Source organism: Mirounga angustirostris, unplaced genomic scaffold (genome assembly GCF_029215605.1).
Source record: "Mirounga angustirostris isolate CCGP_5_RB_7025 unplaced genomic scaffold, mMirAng1.0.hap1 SCAF_5, whole genome shotgun sequence".
In the NCBI taxonomy this organism is placed as follows: domain Eukaryota; kingdom Metazoa; phylum Chordata; class Mammalia; order Carnivora; family Phocidae; genus Mirounga; species Mirounga angustirostris.
In genome coordinates, this window is record NW_026991713.1 from 163,474,074 (window position 1) to 163,499,510 (window position 25,437).

Here is a 25,437-nt window from a genome sequence, read left to right on the forward strand (position 1 = left end):
ACCTTATTCATGGCACAAGCCACCTGAGCATCATGTATGTATCGGCTCTTTTGCCATCCTAAGCCCCGCAGAGGCAACATGGAAGGGCCCGATGGATGCTAGGCACACAGTGAGTTGCACTGTGGGGGAGGAACAATGAACTTGGGGAACCTGGTGCTTTGTGGTAAGTAGTAAGCAAGCTGCTCTTTGTCCCACATAGAGACACTACTTCTCCCTCACGGTTGCTTAATGCAAACACAACCCTAAGAAATGGCTAGGGAAGAGTAAACGAGTCGTCAGGGCCTTGTGTTTTTTTCTTTCTTTCTTTCTATGCTCTAGGTTATAGCTTATTAAAGGAAAAGGATACAGATTAAAATCAGCAAAGGAAAAAGGTGCATGGGGCAAAGTCCAGGAGAAACCAGACATGCGCGAACTTACAAACTTCCAGGTGTCCTTGTCCAGTGGAGTTGCACAGGGATGCACTTTATTCTCCCAACAATGATTTGTGACAGTATGTGTGAACTGTTGCCAACTGGAGAAACTCACCCAAAGCCTGGTGTCTGGGGTTTTTACTGGGGAGTCAGTTACACAGACATGGAGCACTCACATGACTGATCTCAGCTACTCAGACTCTGTCTCCCAGAGCAGAAACAGGCATTCATCATAAACCACATTGTTAGGATAAACTCATCTGGTCAGACTGGTACAGCATGGCTCGAGGCCTCCAGCATACGAAAACACCCTAATCAGGCAAAATATTACAAGGGCTCGGAATTTATCTCCCAGGAATGAGCCAAGTGCTAGTCCTGAAGATGAGCTTTCTTTGGAATGTTCAGGGTTTGAGCAACCTAGGCCTGCTGAGTTAACCCTTTTCTGTACACGCCTGATCTTCATGAGTCCACTGCCTGGTGAACTACAGTGATGTTTTGGATCTCCAAGAATTAGAATGTGTCTAGATCCAATGTCCAGTAATCCCTGACAACTCTAGTTACTTTCCCTTTTCCTGTATCCTGCCACCCTGGGAAATGGTATATTTGGAAAAGGCTAAAAGGAAGATATCCAGCATGTTTTTGCCAACATAACATAGTCCTTCATCAAGGGACTCAACCTTTCCTCACTCAAGAGGCTCTAGGTCTGGAATCGGCTCATCTAACAATTTGTTGAAGGCAAGGCCTTGCATTTTTGGCATACTCAGCAAGATACGGGGCAATGTGAGAGACACTCGGAAGCGTATCTCCAAACAACTACTTTGTGGGGTTCTCCTACACATCACATTGGAATGTATATAAAGTGTTAAGACACAGTACCTGGCCCATCATAAATGCTGTTGCAGTAGGCCAAAGAATACAGTGAATGTAGGCTACTGTTTCAAGAAATTTAGCTGAGGGGCGCCTGGCGGGCTCAGTTAGTAGAGCATGCGACTCTTGATCTTGGGGCTGCGAGTTCAAGCCCCGTGTGGGGTGTAGAGATTACTTAAAAATAAAATCTTAAAAAAAGACAGATTTTAGACTGGCATGTGTGTGTTCCAGACAGGAGAGGGACTCTGAAACCATAAAACTAAGAGGAGAGAAAGAATAACAGATGTAGCAAAGTCCCCGAGAGGGCAGTAGATGAAATCAAGCACAGCTATGTTGGTGAGCGTCACACCTAAGTAAATACTGGTAAATGTGGAGTCAGTGGGGAATGGAATGTTAAGAGTTCCTGTTTGAAACCTTGGGTTTTAGTGAAAGAGAAGGTATTCACTGGTTAAGGATGCAGGGAAGACTTAGGTCGTACTGAAGGCTCACTGAGGTTGGAGATCAGGAAAGGTGTGCTGGCTCCTCTCAGCAGCACTGCCAATTTTCCCCTCTTCACAGCTCATGGGCAATAAATCCATATTGGGATGGTGGATTAGTTTATTCTTTGGGTTGCAAGTAACAGAAACCAACTACCTGAAACAGAAGGGGGAACAAATTGGAAGGATACTGGGATCTCCCACTGAAAACAGGGCCAGGATCACAGCTGGTCAGGAATGGACGCTGGGACGGAAGTGCCTTAGGGGACCTAGGAAGTTGTCGATCATCTTGGCCCTCCACTGACTGCACACACACTGGAACTTGGCCTCCAAGTCTTATGAGTTACAATCCAGGCCCAAAGAAAGTTACAAAATTCCTAGATAAAGAGTTGGATCAGCCTGGTGATAAAAGTAGAATAGCCAGCTCTAATACAGAACTAGGCAGACATTCGAATAGCTCTCTGTTAGGAGAAGGCAGGTCTCCATCAGAACTAAAAATTTTTACCCAGTCAAGAACCTAGACTTATATTTTATAAACAGTGATTCAACAAGGAACATCATTTATCGACATTTTAATGAGACCCAATCTGGTATGACCCCTGTGTTGGGGCAGCTCATCCATTCATCCAAGGAGAAAGAGACCAAGAGTTACAATGCAACTTGCTAAATACCACAGAGGTAATTACAAACACTGTGTTCCCCAGCTGCTCTCCCACTTTGGGGCTGAGATTGGGAGAGCTGAAGATACAAGCAACAGGGGTAGGAACATGACCCACTCCAGCTGTTGAATAGGCGAGAAGTCATGTTTGAAAATTCCAATTTGGTGCAGCTACCCAAGGCAAAGTGGTAGGCCTTGTTCATTGAATGCAGTAAAGCTTTACTGAGCATCTACGCGGGGGTGGGTGCCAGGGAGGCATATCAAAGATTAAGACACATTGCCGCCACTGCCCTGGAGCTTCTGTAAGGAAGGCAGGCATGAACACAACTTGATGACTGTAGACTCCTTCCTGTCCTGTCTTCAATTACTTAACTTTCTACCCTCCTTGAATGGCCTCATCTCACTTGATGAAAAATGTTGACTGAGGACTCATGGAAGGTTCTGTGCTGATGTCTCCTTATTCGGCTGAGAATCAGGGAGGAGTGAGGCCCAGTTCTCAAGGATTTTCTAGCTACTGGCTGCCTGGAACTAACCCAAATCCCCTGGATGAAGTACAGACTAGTCCCAGTTTTACCTCTTGCTGCTAGACCACAGCTCCCCTCCTTCTCCTTAAAATCAGTCTTCTCCCAAAGCTCACTTTGCCTATGTCCCAGACCCAACTTGAATCAATTTTCCAAACACAGGGGGCAGGAGACTTAGCTTCACAGTATGTGGTTTAAAAAAAAAGGCTTAGGTATGTCTGTGTCTACAGCCCAATGAAGCCCTGCTACAGTGTCACCACCCCCAAATTCAGTGCAACCTAGAGCTGTTAAAACAAGTAGAGACCAAGGAGGTGTACCAGGCACACTGTGGTGCTGGCTTATTTTTGCATGACCCTTTAAAAGGGACATTGGAGAGAAAGCACGTGTGGGGGCTGAAACCCCGTCTTTAAGGAATGACTGACCAAATAATGCCATTGAACCTGAAAACATGGGCAAAGCAGCTGTGGTTAAGTTATCGGAAATGCTGTCATGTCGATGAAGTATTACATACTCTGGGCCAGGCGAAGGTGGTCCTTAACCGCCTTCTAAAGATCAGAGCTATCCCACAGTGAAATGACCTGCCTTGTGAGGTAGTGAGCTCCCTGTCAAGGGAGGTTTTAAAGCAAGGGTAAAAAACCACTTGGCAGGAGTGTTGAAAAAAGGGGGCTAAACCAGGTTTGTTCAACCCTGGTATGGAGGAAGGGGCAGAGTAGGGCAAGATACTGCCCCCCACAAATGGGATTCTCCGGACTGTATACAAGGGGACAGGTGATGCCTGTATGCACAAACTAGAAAAGCAAACAGCCCCTAAGATAGATGGGAGAACTTTTAGCCCTGATATCCACACACAGAAATCCTTTCAGGATAGGGTAGCCTGGAAAAGAGCCACGCGATGTCCCCTGGCCTAACGGGACTGTCCCTTCTAGACACAACCGGTCCGGCAGCCAGTGTGGTGAAATACACTAAAGTTCAGGTGTCCGTAGCAGGAGACCTGGGTTTCCCTGCGGACTCTGCCTTGGACGACCCGGGGCTTCTCCTTCCCTTGCCTGGACCCCTCCATGAAATGAAGTGAGAATCTACCGTCCTTCCCGTACTAGAGGGCACTGCCCTTCTGGCCGGCGCCCCCTAGGGCGGCCCTGGGGCTACACTTGTGGACGGCCAGAGACCACCTCTGGCGGAAGCACCGGCCACACTCCAGGCAGGGGAAGGGCTTCTCCCCGGTGTGCAGGAGCTGGTGCTGCGCCAGGTGGCTCCACTGGGCGAAGCGCTTCGAGCACAGGTCGCACGCGTAGGGCCGCTCGCCCGAGTGCACGCGCCGGTGACTGGCCAGGAGCGAGGGGTAGGCGAAGCGGCGGCCGCAGTCGTCGCAGGCGTGCAGCTTCTCCTCGGTGTGCGTGCTGCGGTGGATGGCCAGCGAGCCGCTCCGCCGGAAGGCACGGCCGCAGTCCGGGCACGGGTAGGGCTTCTCGCCCGTGTGCAAGAGCTGGTGCTGGAGCAGCGTGCTGCGCTGGGAGAAGCGGGCCTCGCAGTGCTCGCAGGCGTAGGGGCGCTCCCCGGAGTGCACCCGCCGGTGGCTGACCAGGCGAGAGGACGAGGAGAAGCGCCGCTCGCAGTCCGGACACGGGTAGGGCTTCTCGCCCGTGTGGATGCGCTGGTGGATGACCAGGGCGGTGCGCTGTCGGAAGCGGCGGTTGCATTCCAGGCAGGTGTAGGGCTTCTCGCCCGTGTGCGTGCGCTGGTGGATGGCTAGCAGGGAGGGGTAGGCAAAGCGCCGCCCGCAGCTGGGGCACTGGTGCGGTTTTTCGCCGGTGTGCGTGGTCCGGTGATTGGCCAGGGACCGGCTCCTCCGGAAGCAGCGGCCACAGTCCGGGCAGTGGTAGGGCTTCTCGCCTGTGTGGATGACCTGGTGCTGCGAGAGGTTCTTGCGCTGGGAGAAACGTTTGCCGCACTGGTCGCAGACATAGGGACACTCGCCAGAGTGTGCCCGCCGGTGACTGACCAGCAGGGACGGGTAGGAAAAGCGGCGGCCGCAGTCTGGGCAAGGGTAAGGCTTTTTCAGATTCTGGGCACACTTGTGGCTCTCCAGGGCGAGCCGGTCAGGGAAGGTGCAACCACAGTCAGGGCAGATGGGGCCCCCAGAAGTCTGCCTGGGGATCAGGCGGGGTTTGCTGGGCCGCCGGCCTCGCTTGCCCTTTCGGGGCGCCTCCTTAGGTGGCAACACTTCCTTCTCTCCGTTCTTCTTTCTGGTTCTGGTTTCTACAGAAACACAGGGAGATATTAACAAATACTGGGCCCTCCCCTTGCCTATGACAGCGTCACAGGTTAGAAGACAAACAGGCTCAGCCCGTCTTCAGGGAGTGTTAGGGCCACAGACATCCCACTGTGACGCACCACTACCGAAATGTGGAGGGTAGTCCAGCAGTCCCAAGCTCAATCTGGAGAAGTCGGGAAGCGTTTCTTGCAGGTTATGCAGGCTTGAGAGATTAGGAGTTTTTGAAGAGGTTAACTGTTAAGGCAGGAAGTGGAAATACGAGATACAGGCTGGCAGAGACTAGGTCATAAGGCCCTCTAAGCCAGTGGTTCTCAAATTTTATTGTGATCAGAATCATTTGGATGGCTCATTGAAACCGTTTTGGATTCAGCAGGTCTGGGGCGGGGCCCAAGAATTTGTATCTGGTTCTTTCCTGAGTGATGCTGCTGCTGGTCTGAGGACCACACTCTCAGAACCAGGGCTGTTCAGGACCATGGACTCTATTTTATCCAATGGGTCTCAAACCTAAACATAAATGCCAATCAACTGGGGCTGTTAAAAAAAGAAATACAAGGTCCTAGACATCCATCAGAGTAAATCAATAGTTCTGTGTCCAGGAATCTGTATTTTTTAAAAAGATTTTATTCATTTATTTGACGGGGGTGGGGGTGTGGGGGGGGAGCTCACAAGCGGAGGCAGCTGCAGGCAGAGGGAGAGGGAGAAGCAGGCTCCCATGGAACAGAAAGCCTGATGCGGAGCTCGATCCCAGGACCCTGGGATCATGACCCGAGCCGAAGGCAAATGCTTAACTGACTGAGCCACCCAGGTGCCCCTAGGAATCTGTATTTTTTTACCGAGTTCCCCAAGTGACTTAGGAGATAACTGATAGCCATTTGACAGACAACCTGCCGTGGCAAAAACTGAAAGGTTTTTAGCAAGGAAGTATCATGGTCAGATCTGAATCTTGGAAAGATAGCCCTGGTCTCAGAGAATCTAGCACAGAAACGGCAGCCCAGACGGTTACGTCCACCTCTGTGGGTGGATCTGGGGCTGCTCCACCTGAATGGCATTAATCAAAGCCTTGCTTGATCCCGAGGAGAGCGCAGTTTCCTTCACTGATGAGGGGTCACCCCTCCAAAAGGGCAGAAAGAGAGCCCTGCACCCCAGGCAGCTGTTCCCCAGGAGATCCCTTCAGCCAAAATCCAGAAACTCAGAGAGGTACCAGGTGTCTCAGTCAGAGCACAGTTCAGAGCAGACTGAGGACAGGGATCCTGGGAAGGAGGCCAAGAGGGTAGGTAGCTCCTTTCAAAAGCTCACAGATTCATTCACACAATAGAGAACTGCGGACCCTTAGTTTGCAAACTAACATGTAAATCACTGTATGGTGGACACACCCAACACCATCAGAGAGACAAGACCCTGAAGCTGTGAAAACAATCACAGTAAATAAAGCATTACAGCATGGGCCATAGGTACCCCTAGCCACCAACACTCCAGACGTAGTCGTTAGAGGCTGCAGGCCCTGCACGGGCATTTTTCACTCACTTCTTTGGACTGTTAACCCCCTTGGGCACTCCTGCGGATCCAGGGCGGCCGGTTCCCAGTCATCGGTATTTCGTTCCAACCAGGAGATGAGGGCTGGTTTGGGACCTGCGCACCCTGGGGAAGGAGAACCAGTCAGACGTCCAGCTCCTAGATAAGGCTGGGTAAAAGATCTACCCGGTGTCATCTCCTGCCAAGCCCCTGTCCTCCTCCCCTGACACAACCGGGTCACGGGCCAGGTCCCCGGACACTCTGGACTCCCTGCCGTCGCCCCCCACCCCCACCCCCCCGCCCGAAGCTCTTCCAAGCCTTCGGGCCCCGCGGAAGCGAACTGGGCCGGGCCTCACCGAGCGCGCCCAGGTGGCCGTAGGTCTCCCGCATCACGTCCCGGTACAGGGCCCTCTGCGCGGGCCGCAGACAGCCCCACTCCTCGGGGGAGAAGTACACGGCCACGTCCGCGAACTTCACCGCCCGCGGCCTCCTTCCCCTTCTCCGGCCGGGTCCGGCCTCTCCTGGTCCCCGCGCGGAGAGCGGAGCCGAAGGTGGCGCCATTGGACCCCAGAAGCCGGCGCCACGGCCTTCCCCGTCCCGGCCTGGACCCCCGGCCGACCCCGGGATTTGGGAACCCCGCCGGGCCGGAGCTGAGCGTGCCTGGGGAGGCCCTGAGGGAATCGGAATCAGCCGCCTTGCGGGGCTAACGGAAACCTTTTGCTGTTATTCAGGAAACTCCTGCCCGAACTTGGGTGAAAGGCACCGGAAGATGCCTTCGGGGAAGATGGCGGCGCCGCTACCGCACCGCCTTAGCCTGGAACACAGGCAGCTTCCAGCTATCGATTTTATTGACCGGAGCGCCATGCCGGCTTCCTAACCTCTTTGCCCTCAAGTGTGATGGCGCTGCGATTGGGCTTCACGCCCTTTTTTTTCCCCCATTACACGCGCTCATTGGGCGGCGGCCGAAGATCGGGCGTTCTGATTGGGTGCCGCCGAAAGCGGCTTGTTTGAACGAAGCCGACGCAAGCGTAAGGGCAGGAAGCCGACCTTCCGCGCCGGGTGCCTGCAGCCAGATCGGCGGCGGGCGGCGGCGAGCTGGGCAGCCGTCGGTGACGGGCCCCTGCTCTCTGGCGGGCGCTGCCTCGCTGACAGAGGGAAGGATTTGAGTGACGGAGCCGCTCCGACCAACCCGGGGCTGAGATTACCCCGGGTGGCTTTCTCAGAATTGGGACAACTGCCTTGGTGCCCTTTTGGGAGGGAAATTAACGTTGGCGTTTCCTGCGCGCCGGCACTGTCCCCCTCTTAACACATTTCATCTTTTTTTTCTTTGCTACCATTGTATGGAGTGATGGTCATCATCCGGTTCTGCTGATAAGGAAACTCTCAGAGGGATAGTAAGGGGAAGGAACAAAGATTTAAACCCCGGGCTGACCGGGCCTTTATTCAAACCGCTGAACTCGGCTCCCTTCCCCCGCACTCTCCGAATTCGCTTGTCACAGTCTGAGCTCCTGGCCTCTTCTCAGGTTCAATCTTCTACACATCTCGCCATACTTTATTTTTACATGACATCTGTCCAATGTACTAAGCGTAGCGCTAGGCAGTTTGGAAATAAGTCATGCACCATGCTCTGAATGGAGTTTATAGCTGAGGGAGGCATATGCATTTACAACTGATGACAGTGCCGCAAGCATGTATGTGAAAGGTATAGGAAAATTGCTGCTGGAACCAGTCAGCCCCCACTCCATCGGCCCCCACTCCTGTGTAAGTGCAGGCTTTCCCCAGCTCAGGGTCATCTCCCAGGGGATCTGAGAGTCGGAAATATGCCATTTGCTACATACTTCAGCTGGTTACATACATCTCTCTCCAACCCATTAATCAAAAATTTTAAAGCACCTGCTATGGGCAAAACGCTACCCCAAAGCCTGCAAGGAGTAAAGACAACATGTCAGGAATTCACAAGATAACATAGGTAGCAAGAGATTCCAAGGAAGATGACTTTGAACAGAGGAAGTAGGAAACACACAACTGCAGTAAACATTGAGTTCTACTCTGTCCCAAGCACAGTGACGGTTTATTGAACAAACTACTAGGGGAGCAGGTGGAATGTCAAGATTGCCAAAATAAGTAAGACAGAGTCCCTCTGAATGACTTCCCAGATTGATGCATCAGGTGGGAAATGAGTTTGGTTTATGAATGGGTAGGATTTAGGGAGGGCAGTGGTGCTCAATGTACATCTGTTGAATAAACAGCTGAATTCCATGGCCATAAAGATCTCTGGTACAAAGCCGGGAATTCAGGAAAGTTCTGAGTGTGGAGGGAATGAGGACACTTTCTGAGGCAGGACAAAATACTGTTAGGGTAAAACTGAAGGATCGAAAGGCTAGGTTGGCACCAGATATTGGACGGCTTCATCCTGCACACTGGGGACCTCCAAATCAGTCTACAGGAGTGAATTACCTTCCGATGTTTCGGAAGATTACTCTGGTAGTCTGTCTGCAGGGCAAACTGATAGCTTTGTGTCTATGCTTTCTGCCTATACAGAGTTCAGTTTGGAGAAATAAGAAGAACTTAGGCTGCTAAGGGAATACAAAGGCCAATGGACAGCAAACCATTTCATTTGGAAGAAAGTGACTAAACAGAAGGCTGGAAAGGAATCTGTGGACATTTTGCCTAAATGCTAATGATGGACTGTCAATGATGCTGACATTGCCCCGGAAGGATGATTAACTACTGAGGTGAAAAGGTGCTGAGCCCTCTTCCCACATGCAGAAAATGGGAGGGCACGCTGGGCTGAGGTGCAGCCTAGCCCTTTGGCCCTGGGCTGGGAAGGCCCCATTTGGCCTGGCTTGCCACCATCCTGGTGGGAGCTACTAAGGCAGGACCGAGGAATCAGGCAGAGTCAGAGGCTCTTAACTGCAGGGAAATATTTTGGAGAGAGAAGCGCCCAGGACTTAATGTGAGAGCAGAGGTTCTTGCTCCTTTCCTGTATAAATTCCTGGATCCACATTGGGCACAGGGACAAGCAGGGCTCCTCTTGAAGACTGCCCATTGTAGAGAAGGATGGAGAAGATCGAGGGAGTCTACACACCAAGAGGCCACATAAAGACCAAAGACACCTTGTTTTGGATAAAGGGAAATGGTGTTGAGGGCCAACTAAGTACCAGGTGCCACCTTGTAGGCACATCGATATAGATGATCTCAATTGAAACTCACCTTCCAGGGCGCCTGGGTGACTCAGTTGGTTAAGTGACTGCCTTCGGCTCAGGTCATGATCCTGGAGTCCCGGGATCAAGTCCCGCATCGGGCTCTCTGCTTGGCAGGGAGTCTGCTTCTCCCTCTGACCCTCCCCCTCTCATGCTCTCTCTCTCTCTCATTCTCTCTCTCAAATAAATAAAATCTTTAAAAAAAAAAAAAAAGAAAGAAAGAAAGAAACTCACCTTCCAGGGGCACTGGGCTGGCTCAGTCGGAGGAGTGTGCAACTCTTGATCTCGGGGTCGTGAGTTCGAGCCCCATGTTGGGTGTAGAGATTACTTAAATAAATAAAAACTTAAAGAAAAAAAGAAAAAAGAAACTCACCTTTCAGAGTCCTTAGGAGGACAGTTATCAGGCAGTTGAGCAGCTTGCCCAAACCCTGTTAGTAAAGGCAGAGGTGAGATTTGAACCTAGAATGTCCTCTGCATTCCACTGGCAGCTCTAAGCTGGGTGCAAGGCTTTGAGATTAATTTCTCCTTGTTTCATGCTCAGTGAGAGGGAAGTAACTGGCAGTGCAACCTTCGATTACAGCACACATGGACTTCACCTTATAGACTAACTGGAACCCAACCTTTGCCTCAAATGTCATTGAACCATGAACCCAGACTCAGACTCCAGCAAGCAGCGTTAGTCCTGGGAGAAAATCATGCCATGAATAATGAAGGAATCTCACCTTTTCTTTTTTTTTTTTTTTAAGATTTTATTTATTTATGAGAGAGAGAGAGAGAAAACACACAGAGAGAGGGAGAAGCAGACTCCCTGCTGAGCAGAGAGCACAACATGCGGCTTGATCCCAAGGACCCTGAGATCATGACCTGAGCTGACATCAAGAGTCAGACACTTAACTGAGTGAGCCGCCCAGGTGCCCCTTGGCTTCTCCATGTTTGCCCAACGGATCCCCTGGCGGGCTTTCAGGGCAAACATTCTCTGGGAGCTTTCCCCACGCTCGGTGCCATCAGAGTGGATGTGCCCGTGGCTGAGCAGGAGGAAGGAGCAGGAGAAGCAGATGCCACATTCTGGGCAGGGGTAGTTTCCTGGGTGTGGGTGTGCACCTGTGAATGGCCTAGGGTGCCTGTGGAAGAAGCACCACGAACAGCCCCAGCACCGCTAGGGCCTCTGTCACGGGTGGATAAGCTGGTGCTGGAGCTTTTCAGAAAGAGCACCCCATCCCTTCTCACCGCAGGCCTCCAGAACTGTAGGGCGTTCTCATAAAGAAGGGCTGAATTTTTTTCAGAGGGAAGCTGGCACGTCTCCCTGGTTCAAGACCTTACATATGGACATTTCAGTGGAAACATTTCTCAAAAACAAAACAAAACAAAAACCCACACCTCAGTGCCTTTGGAGCAAACAAAAACACCGGTTTTCATCCTAAATGAAAGGTGGCAGTCATTAAATTCTACAGAGGGCTCTAGGCAGCTTCCCATGGCAGGTATGCCCTGAGAAACAGGGGCAGGCCAGCGAACCGAGTGCACTTCCGGCCTCAGAAATGCACCGTGCCTACTCTCTAGGCTTAAGTTAATTAGAAGGAAAAACTCACTTCCTTGGGCACACTAGCCACATTTCAAGTGCTAAATGGCCCCATGTGGCTAGTGCCTTCTGTGTTCGACAGCGCAGATAGAACATTCCCATAACTGAGGCAAGTTCCATTGGAAGCAATAATCTAAGTACCTAGAGGAAAGAAGGCAAAAGACCTCAAACCCCAACTGCTGCCTCGTCCCAACCTCTAGTTGGGGCCAGAGGGACCCGCTACCGTTGAACGCAAGGAAGCCTCCAGGTCTGGGAAAGAGAATTTTAGAAGAGAAGGTTCATCGGATTCTTAGGAATTGGGGTCCTTAAAGAGAAGGGTGCGGTGTAGGTGTGGCTGCGGGAAGAAAGGGCCTGCCCTGGCTCGCTCCCAAGAGAGCCTGCAGTCCGCCTCAGCCCCACTCTCCTCACCTAGCCCAGATCCTGGGTGCCTCGCCCCCTCCTGCAGACGTTTGGTCTCCAGGCTCCACGCCTCCTTCTCCCATTTCCAGGAGACGAAGGCGGCTTTGGGGCCTGCGAATCCTAAGGAGAAGAGGCCAACAACAGGCGGGGTGCGAGGATGGAGCCTAGACAAGGCGCTTCCTCTGCAGGGGTGGGTACAGCCTCCTGAACCCGAGCGGAGAAGAGCCTCCCCAACAACACAGGCGCATCCGGACCGATGCCGAATGGTACCCCTTTTCGCTAAAATGCGGAGAAGGGGAGCGCTGGGACCCTTCGATCATGCCCAGGTGGTCCGGGGTCAGGAGCATCACGTCCCTGCGGAGGGCCCAGTGCGTGGCACCAGGTCCACGAACCCTTCGCCCTCAAGGATAATGGCCCCACCCGGCTTCACGCCCTTCTCCCTCCCGTGCACGGCCATTGGGTGGCGCGGGGCCGGAAGCCAGGAGCCGCGTGCTGATTGGGTCTCGGCGAACCAGTCGGTTGCCGGGAAGCGGGCGGCCGCGTGCGAGCCGGCCTCCCTCCCGGAGCCCCGGCGAACCCCCGGCGCTCACCGGCCGAGCACCTGCTCCGTGCCCGCGCCGTGTCGGGCAGCGCGTGCGAAGGGACGGGGCGGCGCAGCCCGGCTGCCCGAGGGCGCACAGCACCGCTCCTCCTCCCGGGCCCGCTCGGCCCCGGTCTCGCCAGAGCCCCGCCTGCGTCGCTGCGGGGGCTCCCTGCCGCGTTCGCGCTCAGACTCGAACGACGCTCCCGCCTGCACTGAGCGCGAACTTGTGTTGAGCGCAGCGCTGGGAGCTGGGTCGGGAGCCGGGACCTAAACAAAGTCTGCTCGGCCATGGAGGTTACATGGCGCTGCACAGCCTTCCAGATTCTCAGGTCTCCGCTGGGTTGGACCCAAGGTTTAGTCGCTGAGCACCTGCAGCTCTGCGTGTCTGGTGACGATTAAACGTGGCATCTCCAGACATCATGCGGGGGACTGGAATGAGGAATGAACTCTAAGGGTGCCCGCTGTCAGCGGTGCTTACAACCTGGTGAGACAGAGACCTAGTACATAAGCAAAGGTCTGGTCTGGGTGCCTAAGCCATAGTGACACAGTGCAGGGAATTATGAGACAGTCTCTCATCTCTGAATTGAGCACAGGAAAAGATAAGCATTGTGAATCACTTAAGGACAAAATAAGGCAATAATAGTTTCTAACTTGCTAAGACATGTGAAAGAGCTAGAAAATTCACATTGAAAGCTGTTGTTTTCAGCAGGGGTGATTAGGTAAGGCTGTCCTCAATATTCAAGAAACTACTGTAACGTGCAAAGCTTGGAAGGATATACACAAGTGAGAAATATTGTACTAGACAGTTTTGACTGAATATATATTATTTAATCCTACAACCACCTAAGGGGCAGTATTAATGTACTCATTTTATAGTCAGATGTTGATGACGCAAGGGATGAGCCAAGATTGAACATGGGATAAACTGGTTCAAAGCCTATGATCCTCCTCTTACATTACGGCTCCTGGTCCAAGGAGGTTTGTTCTCCTGAGATCTAGAGTCAGGGGAAACCGGAGCTGAAAGGTCAGAGGTCAGCAGTCCGGGCTGGGAGCAGACTGAAGGAGTCTCATGCTTTTCCTGACAGGTTCTTCACTCCGGATGTCCTGCCTCTCAGCTCCCAGGTCTCTCATAGATTCCAGATGTGGCTCAGCCCCCACCATCTCCATTTCGCCTGATTCCCTTTTTCTCCCCTCTCCTATCCCTTGCCCTCTGCGCACCTCCTTTCCAACCCTTGATGAGGGAGAACCTTAAAACATTTGTTCCTTCACACTGCTTTACTCAGACACTCGCACTACTGGAACATATCGGGAAAATGTCGGAAGTGTACGGATGGTTCCTGACCCTCAGGGACACAAGCCTGGGCTGGGGGTGGTAACAGAGGTCTGTCACCCCTCTGACTTGTCCCGCCTGTACGATGGATCCATCGGTGGGCTTCCAGGGCACTCTTTCGTTTAAAGGTTTTCCCGCACTGGGAACAAGGGAAGGGCCTCTCAACAGAATGGATGCGTCTGTGGCTGTTGAGGACGCAGGAAGAGGTAAACCGGTGCCCACACTCGGGGCAGGAGTAGGGCTTCTCCCCTGTATGTGTGCGTCTGTGGATAGCCAGCGAGCCGCTTTGCCGGAAGCAGCGGCCACAGTCGGGGCACGCGTAGGGCTTTTCCCCTGTGTGAATGAGCTGATGCTGGAGCAGGTTATTTTGCTGGGCAAAGCGGGCACTGCAGTGGGTACAAGGGTAGGGACGCTCACCAGAGTGGACCCGTTGGTGATTGGTCAGGAGGGAGGGGTAGGCAAAGCCCCGACCACAGTCAGAACAGATATGGGGCTTCTTCCTAGTGTGGGTGCGCTGGTGGATAGCCAAGAGGGAAGGGTGTGTAAAGTGGCGTCCACACTCGGCGCACACGTACGGCTTCACCCCACCATGTCTGTGTCTATGGATGGCCAGCGCCCCAGTCTGGCGGAAGCAGCGGCCGCAGTCTGGACATGAATACGGCTTGTCCCCTGTATGAAGCAGCTGGTGCTGGACGAGGTGAGCCCTCTGGGAGAACTGAACCCCACAAGGTCCACAGACGTATGGACGGTCTCCAGAGTGGATTCGCCGATGCCTGACCAGCATGGAGGGGTAGGCAAAGAGCCTCCCGCAGTCTGGGCAGGAGAAGGGCTTCTCCCCTGTATGTATGCGCATGTGGATAGCCAGGTTGCCTCTTTGGCGGAAGCAACGTCCACACTGGCCACAGGGAAAGGGCCGCTCCCCCGAGTGGACCCGCTGGTGGCTGGCTAGGAGGGAGGGGTAGCTGAAAGAACGGTTGCATTCCAGGCAGGGGTAGGGCCTCTTGGGAGTCTGGGTGCACTGCTGCCCCGTGTGTGCAGACAGCTGAGGCAACGGATGGCTAAAGTCCCTGAAACTAGGAACCAGCCTGGCCTCCACCGGTGGCGCGTTCCTCCCTGGGGCATCCTCAAGCTCCTCGGCCCCGATTTTGCTGCTGGGTTCGTTCTTTCTCTTGCTTTCTAAAGAGACAAGAGAATTGAAACAGAATTGTTGAGTGCTTGTACGATCATGCCTGTGTTTTCCCTCTGTTCTAGACCCTGTTACGGAGCCCCCCAGGCTCATCTCAGGCAGCAGCTCCCCATTCCATGGCCACCAGGCCCTTTTGTCCCCCCTCATGTAGGGCTTGGAAAACAGCAGTTTGTCACAAGGTGGGGGATCCTACTGCCTGTTGGAAACAAGCAATCACCTGCTGTGTTAAAGGCCCTAAATGCGGGCATTTCAGCAGGGACGGAGATTTCTCCAGGCACTGGAATGGACCGCAGGTCAGTGTATATAAAGCCGCAGTCACCACCTGCGCCAAAATTACCGGGGTCACTAAGTGAACGTCTGGCCCCTTTCTGAGGCATGCAGACACTCTGGGAACATGAGAGAACAAGGCTCAGTAAATTTCTAACCCGAGCTTCTCTTCCCCCAAACTCGCTGTCCTTGACCCAAGGTCTGAGAAAGGGAACTTTGGAAGAGAAGGCTCAGGGGATTCCCACCAACTGGGCTCTGTAAGAGAGGCTATGTGTGGGAAGGAGGCTGCGGGAAGCAAGGGCCTGCCCTGGCTCGCTCCCATGAGAGCCTGCAGTCCGCCTCAGCCCCACCTTCCTCACCTAGCCCAGATCCTGGGCGCCTGGCCCCCTCCTCGGGATCCTTGGCCTCCGGGCTCCACACCTCCTTCTTTCTCTCCAGCCAGGAGATGAGGGCCGGTTTGGGGCCTGCGAATCCTAAGGGAGGAGAGGCCGACAGCGGACAGGGTAAGAGGATGGAGCCTAGACAGGGCGCTTCCTCCGCAGGGGTGAGTACAGCCTTCTGAACCCGAGCGGAGAAGACCCTCCCCAACAACAGACACTCAGGCGCGTTCGGACCCGAAATCTAAAAATCTCCGTGTCACAAAAAGAGAAAGAAGGGGTGGGCCGGGCCTCACCGAGCGCGCCCAGGTGGCCGTAGGTCTCCCGCATCACGTCCCGGTACAGGGCCCTCTGCGCGGGCCGCAGACAGCCCCACTCCTCCGGGGAGAAGTACACGGCCACGTCCGCGAAGCTCACGGCGCCCGGCCTCCCTCGCCCCGACTGGGTCTCCCCCTGCCCGCCGGCGAGGCGCGGGGCCCGGGGTGGCGCCATGGGTCCAGAACCGCCGCCCTCCCCCCACCCCCCCACCCCCGCGGTTCGCCGGCGGGGCCGGGGTTCTAGACGCGGCGGGGCCGAACCCGGCCGCTGCTCGGGCACAGAGAGCCTCCCAGGAGGCCCGAAGGGCCCCGGCACCAGCCTCTCGTGGGGCCAGTGCAAACCCCTCCGGAGTTATTCTTACGGGTCCTGCAAGGACCTGGGTTAGAGCACCGGAGGATGCCTGCTGCCACGGTGGAAGCACCGGAGACGCTCGGCCGCACCGGGGCTGGAAACCCTTCGCCCTCAAGGATAATGGCCCCACCCGGCTTCACGCCCTTCTCCCTCCCGTGCACGGCCATTGGGTGGCGCGGGGCCGGAAGCCAGGAGCCGCGAGCTGATTGGGTCTCGGCGAACCAGTCGGTTGCCGGGAAGCGGGCGGCCGCGTGCGAGCCGGCCTTCCTCCCGGAGCCCCGGCGAGCCCCCGGCGCTCACCGGCCGAGCACCTGCCCCGTGCCCGCGCCGTGTCGGGCAGCGCGTGCGAAGGGACGGGGCGGCGCAGCCCGGCTGCCCGAGGGCGCACAGCACCGCTCCTCCTCCCGGGCCCGCTCGGCCCCGGTCTCGCCAGAGCCCCGCCTGCGTCGCTGCGGGGGCTCCCTGCCGCCTTCGCGCTCAGACTCGAACGACGCTCCCGCCTGCACTGAGCGCGAACTTGTGTTGAGCGCAGCGCTGGGAGCTGGGTCGGGAGCCGGGACCTAAACAAAGTCTGCTCGGCCATGGAGGTTACATGGCGCTGCACAGCCTTCCAGATTCTCAGGTGTCCGCTGGGTTGGACCCAAGGTTTAGTCGCTGAGCACCTGCAGCTCTGCGTGTCTGGTGACGATTAAACGTGGCATCTCCAGACATCATGCGGGGGACTGGAATGAGGAATGAACTCTAAGGGTGCCCGCTCTCAGCGGTGCTTACAACCCCTTAAGGGAGACACACAAATATACAAAGGTCTGGGTGCCTCAAGGGCTGGAAAAGCCCCGGATCGGAGTCAGCAGTCCCAAGGTAATAAAGACACCATAATGCAGTGCAGACTTCACTCCTAGCTTAGTATGACTTCTAGAAGCATCTGAAGGCAGGCCAGTTGGCCTCTTGAATATTTCACTTCAGGTGACACCCTTTCCCCAACATATTGGTAAACCTGTGAAGATTCACACGGGATCTACCATTGAGAAAGCCACAGTGGTAGCCCTGACTCACTCCAGGGAGTATAAGACAGTCTCTCAGTGGAGTTGAGAAAGACAGAAAAAGACAGGCATTGTGAATCAATTAGGAGGAAGAAAGAAAGAAAAAAGGCAAATAGCTCCTCACTGACTGAAACCTGGAGAAAGAGCTAGAGAAATTACATTAAAAGCAGTTGTTTAGGGGCGCCTGGGGGGCTCCGTCAGTTAAGCGTCTGACTCTTGGTTTTTGGCTCAGGTCCTGATCCCAGGTAGTGGGACTGAGCCCCGTGTGGGGCTCCCCGCTTAGCCGGGAGTCTGCTTCTCCCCCTCTGCCCCTCCCCATGCTCGAGCACATCCTCCTGCATTCTCCCTCTAAAATAAATAAATCTTTTTTTTTTTAAGCAGTGTTTAAAACAGGGATGATTACATAAAGCTGTTCAATATTCAAAAAAGCTGTGCTGTTCTCCAAACCATTAGGAGGCCTACTACAAACAAAACAAAACAAAACAATAAAAAGAATAAAAAAAGAACAAGTGCTGGCCCTGATGTGGAGTAACTAGGATCCTGTGCACTGTGGGTGGAGATGTAAAATGGTGCAGCTACAATGGAAAACTGTATGATAGGTTCTAAAAAAATTAAAAATTACTTTATGACCCAGCAATTCCACTTCGGGTATGTGCCCCACAAATTCAAAGTATGGCCTTGAAGAGCTATTTGTCTACACATGTTTATAGCAGCAAATTCACAACAGTCAAGAGATGGAAGGAACCCAAGTGTCTGTGGGCCAATGAATGGGGAAACAAAATGTGGTAGATAACATGCTGTGGAATACCATCCAGCTGAAAAAGGAAGGAAATTCTGACACATGCTACAACTTGGACTGAACTTGAGGGCATTAAGGGCGCCTTGGTGGCTCAGTCATTAAACGTCTGCCTTCAGCTCAGGTCATGATCCTGGGGTCCTGGGATCAAGCCCCACATTGGGCTCCCTGCTTCTCCCTCTCCCACTCCCTCTGCTTTGTGTTCCCTCTCTTGCTGTGTCTCTGTCAAATAAATAAAATCTTTAAAAAAATAAACTTGATGGGCGCCTGGGTGGCTCAGTCGGTTAAGCGACTGCCTTCGGCTCAGGTCATGATCCTGGAGTCCCGGGATCGAGTCCCGCATCGGGCTCCCTGCTCGGCGGGGAGTCTGCTTCCCCCTCTGACCCTCCTCCTTCTCATGCTCTCTGTCTCTCATTCTCGCTCTCTCAAATAAATAAATAAAATCTTAAAAAAAAAATAAACTTGATGACATTATACAAAGTGAAATAAGCCATACTGTATGATTTCACTTATATGAGGTGTCTTCCATAGTATCACATTCACAGAAGCAGGAGGGTAGGTGATTGGCACAGACTGAGGTGGGGGGAGGGGGGTTATTTAATGAGTATAGAGTTTCAGTTTTGCAAGAGGAGAAAGGTCTGGAGATTGGTTGCCCAACAATGCGAGTGTACACTTAAAAAACGGTTAAGAATGTAAATTTTATGTTGTGTGTATTTTACCACAAATAAAAATAAAAATACTTAACCAAATCCACTAGCAGACCAAATCAAGCAATGTATAAAAAAGATTATATACCAGAATTGCACAGGACTAACCCAGAAATGTAAAGTTGGTTTAACATCTGAAAATCAATTAATATAATGCATCATATATCAGTAAAGACAAAACCCACATGATCATCTTAACGGAAGTGCAAAAAGCACTTGATAACATCCAACATCCCTTCATGATAAAACCACTCAAAAACTAGGACTCAAAGAAAATGTTCTCCACCTGATGAAAGACGGAATGCTTTCCCCGTAAGATCAGGAACAAGACAAGGAAGTCCACTCTTGCCACTTCTATTCTATTCTACTCACCACTGTTATTCTTTTTTTTTTTTAAGATTTTATTTATTTATTTGATAGAGAGAGAGACAGCGAGAGAGGGAACACAAGCAGGGGGAGTGGGAGAGGGAGAAGCAGGCTTCCCGCCGAGCAGGGAGCCCGATGTGGGGCTCCATCCTAGGACCCTGGGATCATGACCCAAGCCGAAGGCAGACGCTTAACGACTGAGCCACCCAGGCGCCCCTCACCACTGTTATTCTAATCACTTCTATTCTCTTACGTTGTACTGTTCTAGCCAGAGCAATTAGGCAAGAAAATAAAATAAGCATCCAGATTAGAAAGATGTAAGACTATCTGCAGATGACATGATATACAAACTCTTGAGGAATTCATTGAAAAACCCATTAGTACCGGGGCATCTGGCCAGCTCAGTCAGTAGAGCATATGACTCTTTATCTCAAGGTCATTTGTTCAAGCCCCACATTGGGTGTAAAGCTCACTTTGAGAAAGGAAAAGGAAAAAAAAAAAGCCATTAGTACAGCCATTTTATAAGACTGTCAATTTCTTTTTTCTTTTTCTTTTTTTTAAGATGTTATTTATTTATTTGACAGAGAGACACAGCGAGAGAGGGAACACAAGCGGGGGGGGGGGGGTGGCGAGTGGGAGAGGGAGAAGCAGGCCTCCCGCAGAGCAGGGAGCCTCATGTGGGGCTCGATCCCAGGACCCTGGGATCATGACCTGAGCCGAAGGCAGACGCTTAACGACTGAGCCACCCAGGCGCCCCAAGACTGTCAATTTCTTACAAAACTAAACATACTCTAAGCATATGATCCAGCAATTATGCTCCTTGGTATTTACCCAAATAAGTTGATAACTTACATCCACACAAAAACCTGCACACAGATGTGTATGGCAACTTTATTCATAACTACCAAAGCCTGGAAGCAACCAAGATGTCCTTTAGTGGGTGAATGGATAAATAACCCGTGGTACATTCATACAGTGAAATATCAGCACTAAAAAGACATAAGCTATTAAGCCATGATAAGACATGTAGTAGCCTTAAATGATTATTATTAAGAGAAAGAAGACAATCTGAAAAAGCCATTTACTGTCTGATTCCAACTATATTACATTCTGGAAAAGGCAAAACCTTGGAGACAGTAAAAAGACCAGTGGTTGCCCGGGTTTGGGAAGAAGGAATGAATAGGGGAAGCATAGAAGATTTTTAGGGTAATGATACTATAATAATTGGTGGATACATGTCATTATGCCTCTACCAAAACCCATAGAATGTACAAAACCAAAACTGAGCCCTAATTTAAACTGTGGACTTTGGGTGATAATGATATACCAATGTAGATTCATAGGCTATAACAAATGTACCAATCTGGTATGTGATGCTCATAGTAGCAGGCTGAGCTAGGGGTAGAGGGATATGGGAACTCTCGGTACTTTCAACTTAACGCTAAATTACTTTAAAAAATAAAATATATTAAAAATGTTTTAAAAATGGGGCACCTGGGGGCGCCTGGGTGGCTCAGATGGTTAAGCGTCGTCTGCCTTCGGCTCAGGTCATGATCCCAGGGTCCTGGGATCGAGTCCCGCATCGGGCTCCCTGCTCCTTGGGAGCCTGCTTCTCTCTCTCTCTCTCTCTGTCTCTCATGAATAAATAAATAAAATCTAAAAAAAAAAAAAAATGGGGCACCTGGGTGGCTCAGTCGTCAAGCGTCTGCCTTTGGCTCAGGTCCTGGGATCCAGCCCCGCATCGGGCTCCCTGCTCTGCGGGAAGCCTGCTTCTCCCTCTCCTGCTCCCCCTGCTTGTGTTCCCTCTCTCGCTGTGTTTCTCTCTGTCAAATAAATTAATTAAAAAAAATCTTTAAAAAAAATGTTTTAAAAATGATTCATGGAACAACATGGATGAACCTTCAAAACAGTATGCCAGGTGAAAAAAAGCCAGACACAAAAGACCACGTATCTCATGATTACAATTATATGAAATGTCCAGAATGGCAAATCAGTAGACAGAAAGTAGGTTAGTGGTTTCCAGGGGCTGAAGGGGGTGGAGAACAGGGTCGTGATGACTAAGGGGTTTCTTTCCGGGGTGATGAAAACATTCTGGAGTTAGATTGTAGTGATGGTTGTACAACTCTCTGAATATACTAAAAATCACTGAATTGTTTACTTTAAAGGGACGAAGTTTATGGTGTGTTAATTATATCTCAATAAAGCTGTTTTTTAAAAAAAAAAAAAAAACCAGGGGCGCCTGGGTGGCTCAGTCGTTGAGCATCTGCCTTCGGCTCAGGTCATGATCCCAGAGTCCTGGGATCAGGCCCTGTATCGGGCTCCCTGCTCCGCGGGAAGCCTGCTTCTCCCTCTCCCATTCCCCTGCTTGTATTCCCTCTCTCGCTGTGTCTCTCTCTGTCAAATAAATAAATACATACATACATACATGCATACATACATACATACATACATAAAATTTAAAAAAACCAACTATGTTGTAGTCTTAGACAAGGAAAAATGGTTATGTAAATTGTTTAAAACAAAACAAAACAAAAAACCCCCAGGCTTCCAGGAGGCATTCTAGAACAGTCCCTCCCTAAGTCTCAGCCCCGCCACTTTACCCCCTCTGTCCCCCATCCCCTCTAGGCCTTTTGCACGTCTGGGTGGTTTCCGTGGCTGCAGCTGTCGCCCGAGAACTGGTTTAGATACATTGTGAAAAATGAATGAGTGAGCAGCAAAAAATGGGCAGAGCGAGCGCCCCCACGTGGCCTTAGGTCTCCGGCATCCCGTCCGGCACAAGGCCTTCCGAGCCTCGGATTTCTCCATTCCGCCAGGAAAAAATACACGACCACCGCGGCAAGCCTCCTCGGCTCCGGTCCAGGTTCTGCGCTCCAGATGGGGAGCGGGGCTGGAGGCGGCGCTTTGGACTCTTCCAGTCCCCAGATCCTGGATGCTCCAACCCCAGGGTCACTGTCTTTTCCGGGCTGAGGAGACACTGCCCCAGTGGGCCCGGCGTCTGAGCTGGCCCGGACGTAGGGCCAAGCTCCGGCTGCAACGGAGGAATCACGGCATCGTGGGTCACTCTGGTACTCAGAGTGGACAGTGGGACCGGAAAATGCCCCAAGAGAATATGGCGGCGACCTGCCTTCACAACCGTCATTCAGAGGCACTCGGAAGCTTGTTATTCGTTCCGGTTGACCTTATCTGTCAAGTGTCAGCTCCGAACACTCAGCTCCTACAATTCCTAAGCCCGTATTGGCGCTGGCGGAGATTGGCTAGAGGACGTTGCTTCTGGCAGCGCCCAGTGATTGGACCACTCCATCACTGAAATAACTAGGTCTGCGCTGGTTGGTCCCTGGGGCCCGACTCTAGGACGCTGTTGCTAGGTAACGCCCGGCAGGGGGCCGGCTCACACGCGCAGGACCAGGCGCCCCGACGAGGTTACTGTGTAGTGAGCCCGCACTGGTCAGAGTCCTCTGCCCGATTCTACCTCGGCTCCTTCTGTTCCGCTGACCCCCAGGCCTCCGGGAGCGCTTCCCGGCTGCAAAATGAACCGCGTTCCTGTCCCGAGAGAAGCCAATTCTAGGGAAATTTATGGAATTTCTTCATTATCTATGGAAATTTATGGGATTTATGGAATTTCTTCATTATCCCAGGTACGCAACATCCCAGGTATTCAACAGCCTTCTTGTGAATCATCTAATTCTGAGCAACGCTCCTCGTGAGGGTAGGGAGTGTGGTCCCTGTTTAAGAATAAGAACATTGAGACTGGCTTGCTGGTACTCAGGGCTATCTGACTCCAAGTCCAGTGCTCGTTCTACTGATATAATCACTAGAACTTTCCGTCCTGAGCCATCTCAGCCCTTGAGCAGCTCACACACACTCCTGGGATAGAAGTCCTGGCCACCAGTTGCATTGCGGTGGCTTACAGAAGCGCCCTCTTCCCTTTTACCCACCGCTCTGAAGGCTGAGTGGGCAAAGGCAGAATCTTATTCTTTGTTGTTCCTAAACATCTAATAACTGTAGTGTAATAACAAAACAACAACCCGCACAATGTGCCAGGAACTGCAGAAACACTTCAATACGTTATCTCATTTAGTCCTTGAAACAACCCCATGAGGCTGATCGTTTCACTTTCTGAGTGGGGGCACTCAAACTCAGTCCAGGAAGATACCCTCCTCTGTAACACTGCTAAATTAAGGAGCCAGCATTAGAATCCAGTGTATCCGACTTTGAAGCCCATTTATCCTAACCACTGTGCTATACAGCTACGCCTAAGCACAGCAATTGTTCACAAATATCAAAGGAATTGGGGCGCCCGGGTGACTTAGTCGGTTAAGCATCCGACTCTTGGTTTCAGCTCAGCTCATGATCTCAGGGTTGTGAGATCAAGTCCCGCATCAGGCACTGGGCTCAGTGAGGAGTTAGATTGAGGTTCTTTCCCCCTTCTTTTCCCTCCCCCTCTTCTCCTCCCCGTGCTCACACTCTCTCTCTCTCAAATAAATAAATAAAACATCTTTTTTAAAAAATCAAAGGAAGGAAACATTTTTTTCTTTGCTTTCCCCTTGCTCCTGTGCCCTACCCCCATCTACAAAAGAGATGGTCCTTCTACTTCGAGAGGTTTGCAATGGACCCTCAGTCTGTAGTTCACTTCCATTACAGATATAAGACACAGGACCTGTGATGGGCTCCTAATTCAGCGGGAAGAGCTCAGGAGAAAGGAACCTCTCTTGAGCCCTGGCTCCACCTTTTGGCAGCTGGGTAATGTAAGCAAGTTACTTTACCTTGCCAGTGTAGGTTTCTTTAAGACTGGGGTCATATCATCTGTCTCACATACATGTCATTGAGGTTTAAATAAGTCAACTGGGTAAAGTTTGGGGTCTGGTAGGCAGTTAATTCAAGAGAATTATTATCTGAGGGAGATGGAATTTGCCAACAAGAGAGATGCTTCCTACCATGTTCTACTATCTTGAAGCAGTGAGAGATGCCATAAGTTTATATTTTTTATTCTTGGAGAAGCCTTGAAGGTTGGGGGTATGGTCTTTGCCCCATCTTCTTCAGAGTCCCATCCCTTAGCTATTCAAGTATCTCCCAAACTCATATCCTTGGTGTCCCTCTCACTCTCCCAGATTCAACGAACCTAGACTTCTGGAAGATATCTGGATAGTGCTTAATGCTCTCAGGTGAGTCTGGATCTAAGAACTGAGACCCCAGTTCTTTTTGCTACTTCTTAACATGTTTCTGGATTTTTTTTCTACTACTGAGCGTGATTCTGTTGATGCTTAATCAGAGCTAATACATGGAAAAATACTTCAGACCCTTGGGAAAGTTGTGAGGTCACTCCCCACTTACTCATTCAGGTGATGTCCTTGTAAGAGCTAAAAAGGGCCCAGCACTTCCTGTACCAGTAGTGAGATATTTCTGGGCACTGCTTCTGTGGCTAATCAGTTCCTAGGCCCTAGAGAAGCAACAGTCACACCCAGGAAAGAGGCAAGGCCATGCACCTTGGTGCAAATCCAAGGTAGAGAGTTTCCAGAAGGCCCAGTTACAGTCAAGGTAGCATATCTGATTCCAGGGTTTATAGTGGGGGATTAACACAGATGGATGCGGACTGTAGGTTCTAAGATGTCAGAGCATCATGAATGCCAGGCCACGGTCCTCAGTCTCAGGGTGAGGCACCTGCTCTGGCCCTAATATTTCTACCTCCCAAGATTTTTTGGCTTTTGGTCCCTTCCTTCTGCATCTCCTTCCTCTTATTTTCTGCTGGAACATAGGGAGAATCTCAGAACTTAGACTGTAACCACTTTTGGTCCATGGAGGCAGTGGGCAAATTCAAACACTTGAGTCAGAGCTCCCCTGGATAGTTGATTAAGAGAGGTGCCCAAGTCCCCACAGTTGGCTCACAGTCCTATAGAATCCTGGGACCATTGATCCCTCACCAAGAGCCCACCTTGTCGATGAGGATTGATAGAATACCTCAGTGAGGGCATTATTCTCCACCTGTGAAGGTAGACTCCCCCCAGCACTCCTTTCCAATAACAGGAACCCTCTAGGGACCTTCTAAGATTAGCTCAGGAAAAGACAAAGGTCCTGAGATCCTCGCCCTATAGAGAAACTACTTCAATACTCTTTCCATTTTAGGTTTCTAAAGGCCCAAGATTAGTAACACATGAGTGTTCAGAAAAGTGTAGCTGGAAACCTGAAAAAAAAAAAAAACAACCCACTAGATTTTAACCTCTTTTT

General features: G+C 51.7%; 2 protein-coding genes across 3 annotated transcripts; both read right to left on the reverse strand.

The window, feature by feature from the left end:
* Positions 1 to 1,856: 1,856 nt before the first annotated feature.
* ZNF689 (zinc finger protein 689) lies at positions 1,857 to 7,931 on the reverse strand. The gene is made up of 3 exons (XM_045875336.3): positions 7,073 to 7,931; positions 6,729 to 6,842; positions 1,857 to 5,188 (listed from the first exon to the last, which is right to left on the reverse strand). The coding sequence occupies exons 1-3, from the start codon at positions 7,275 to 7,277 to the stop codon at positions 4,026 to 4,028; spliced, it is 1,482 nt and encodes a 493-aa protein (XP_045731292.1). The 5' UTR covers positions 7,278 to 7,931; the 3' UTR covers positions 1,857 to 4,025.
* Positions 7,932 to 13,283: 5,352 nt separating this feature from the next.
* On the reverse strand, positions 13,284 to 16,424 carry LOC123842449 (zinc finger protein 501-like). Of its 2 annotated transcripts, XM_064592977.1 has the most exons (3): positions 15,934 to 16,424; positions 15,620 to 15,733; positions 13,284 to 14,983 (listed from the first exon to the last, which is right to left on the reverse strand). In XM_064592977.1, the coding sequence occupies exons 1-3, from the start codon at positions 16,127 to 16,129 to the stop codon at positions 13,770 to 13,772; spliced, it is 1,524 nt and encodes a 507-aa protein (XP_064449047.1). In that variant the 5' UTR covers positions 16,130 to 16,424; the 3' UTR covers positions 13,284 to 13,769. The 2 variants fall into 2 exon arrangements, with proteins under 2 accessions (XP_064449047.1, XP_064449048.1); XM_064592978.1 differs by lacking the exon at positions 15,620 to 15,733.
* Between the last annotated feature and the right edge of the window lie 9,013 nt (positions 16,425 to 25,437).

Coding starts and splice junctions, on each gene's coding strand:
- ZNF689 (XM_045875336.3), bottom strand. CDS start 7,277: ATGGCGCCACCTTCGGCTCCGCTCTCCGCGCGGGGACCAGGAGAGGCC. Junction 6,843..7,072: donor CGGCCACCTGGGCGCGCTCG/GTGAGGCCCGGC, acceptor CTCCTTCCCCAG/GGTGCGCAGGTCCCAAACCA. Junction 5,189..6,728: donor GGGGTTAACAGTCCAAAGAA/GTGAGTGAAAAA, acceptor GTGTTTCTGTAG/AAACCAGAACCAGAAAGAAG.
- LOC123842449 (XM_064592977.1), bottom strand. CDS start 16,129: ATGGCGCCACCCCGGGCCCCGCGCCTCGCCGGCGGGCAGGGGGAGACC. Junction 15,734..15,933: donor CGGCCACCTGGGCGCGCTCG/GTGAGGCCCGGC, acceptor CTCCTCCCTTAG/GATTCGCAGGCCCCAAACCG. Junction 14,984..15,619: donor GCGCCCAGGATCTGGGCTAG/GTGAGGAAGGTG, acceptor TTGTCTCTTTAG/AAAGCAAGAGAAAGAACGAA.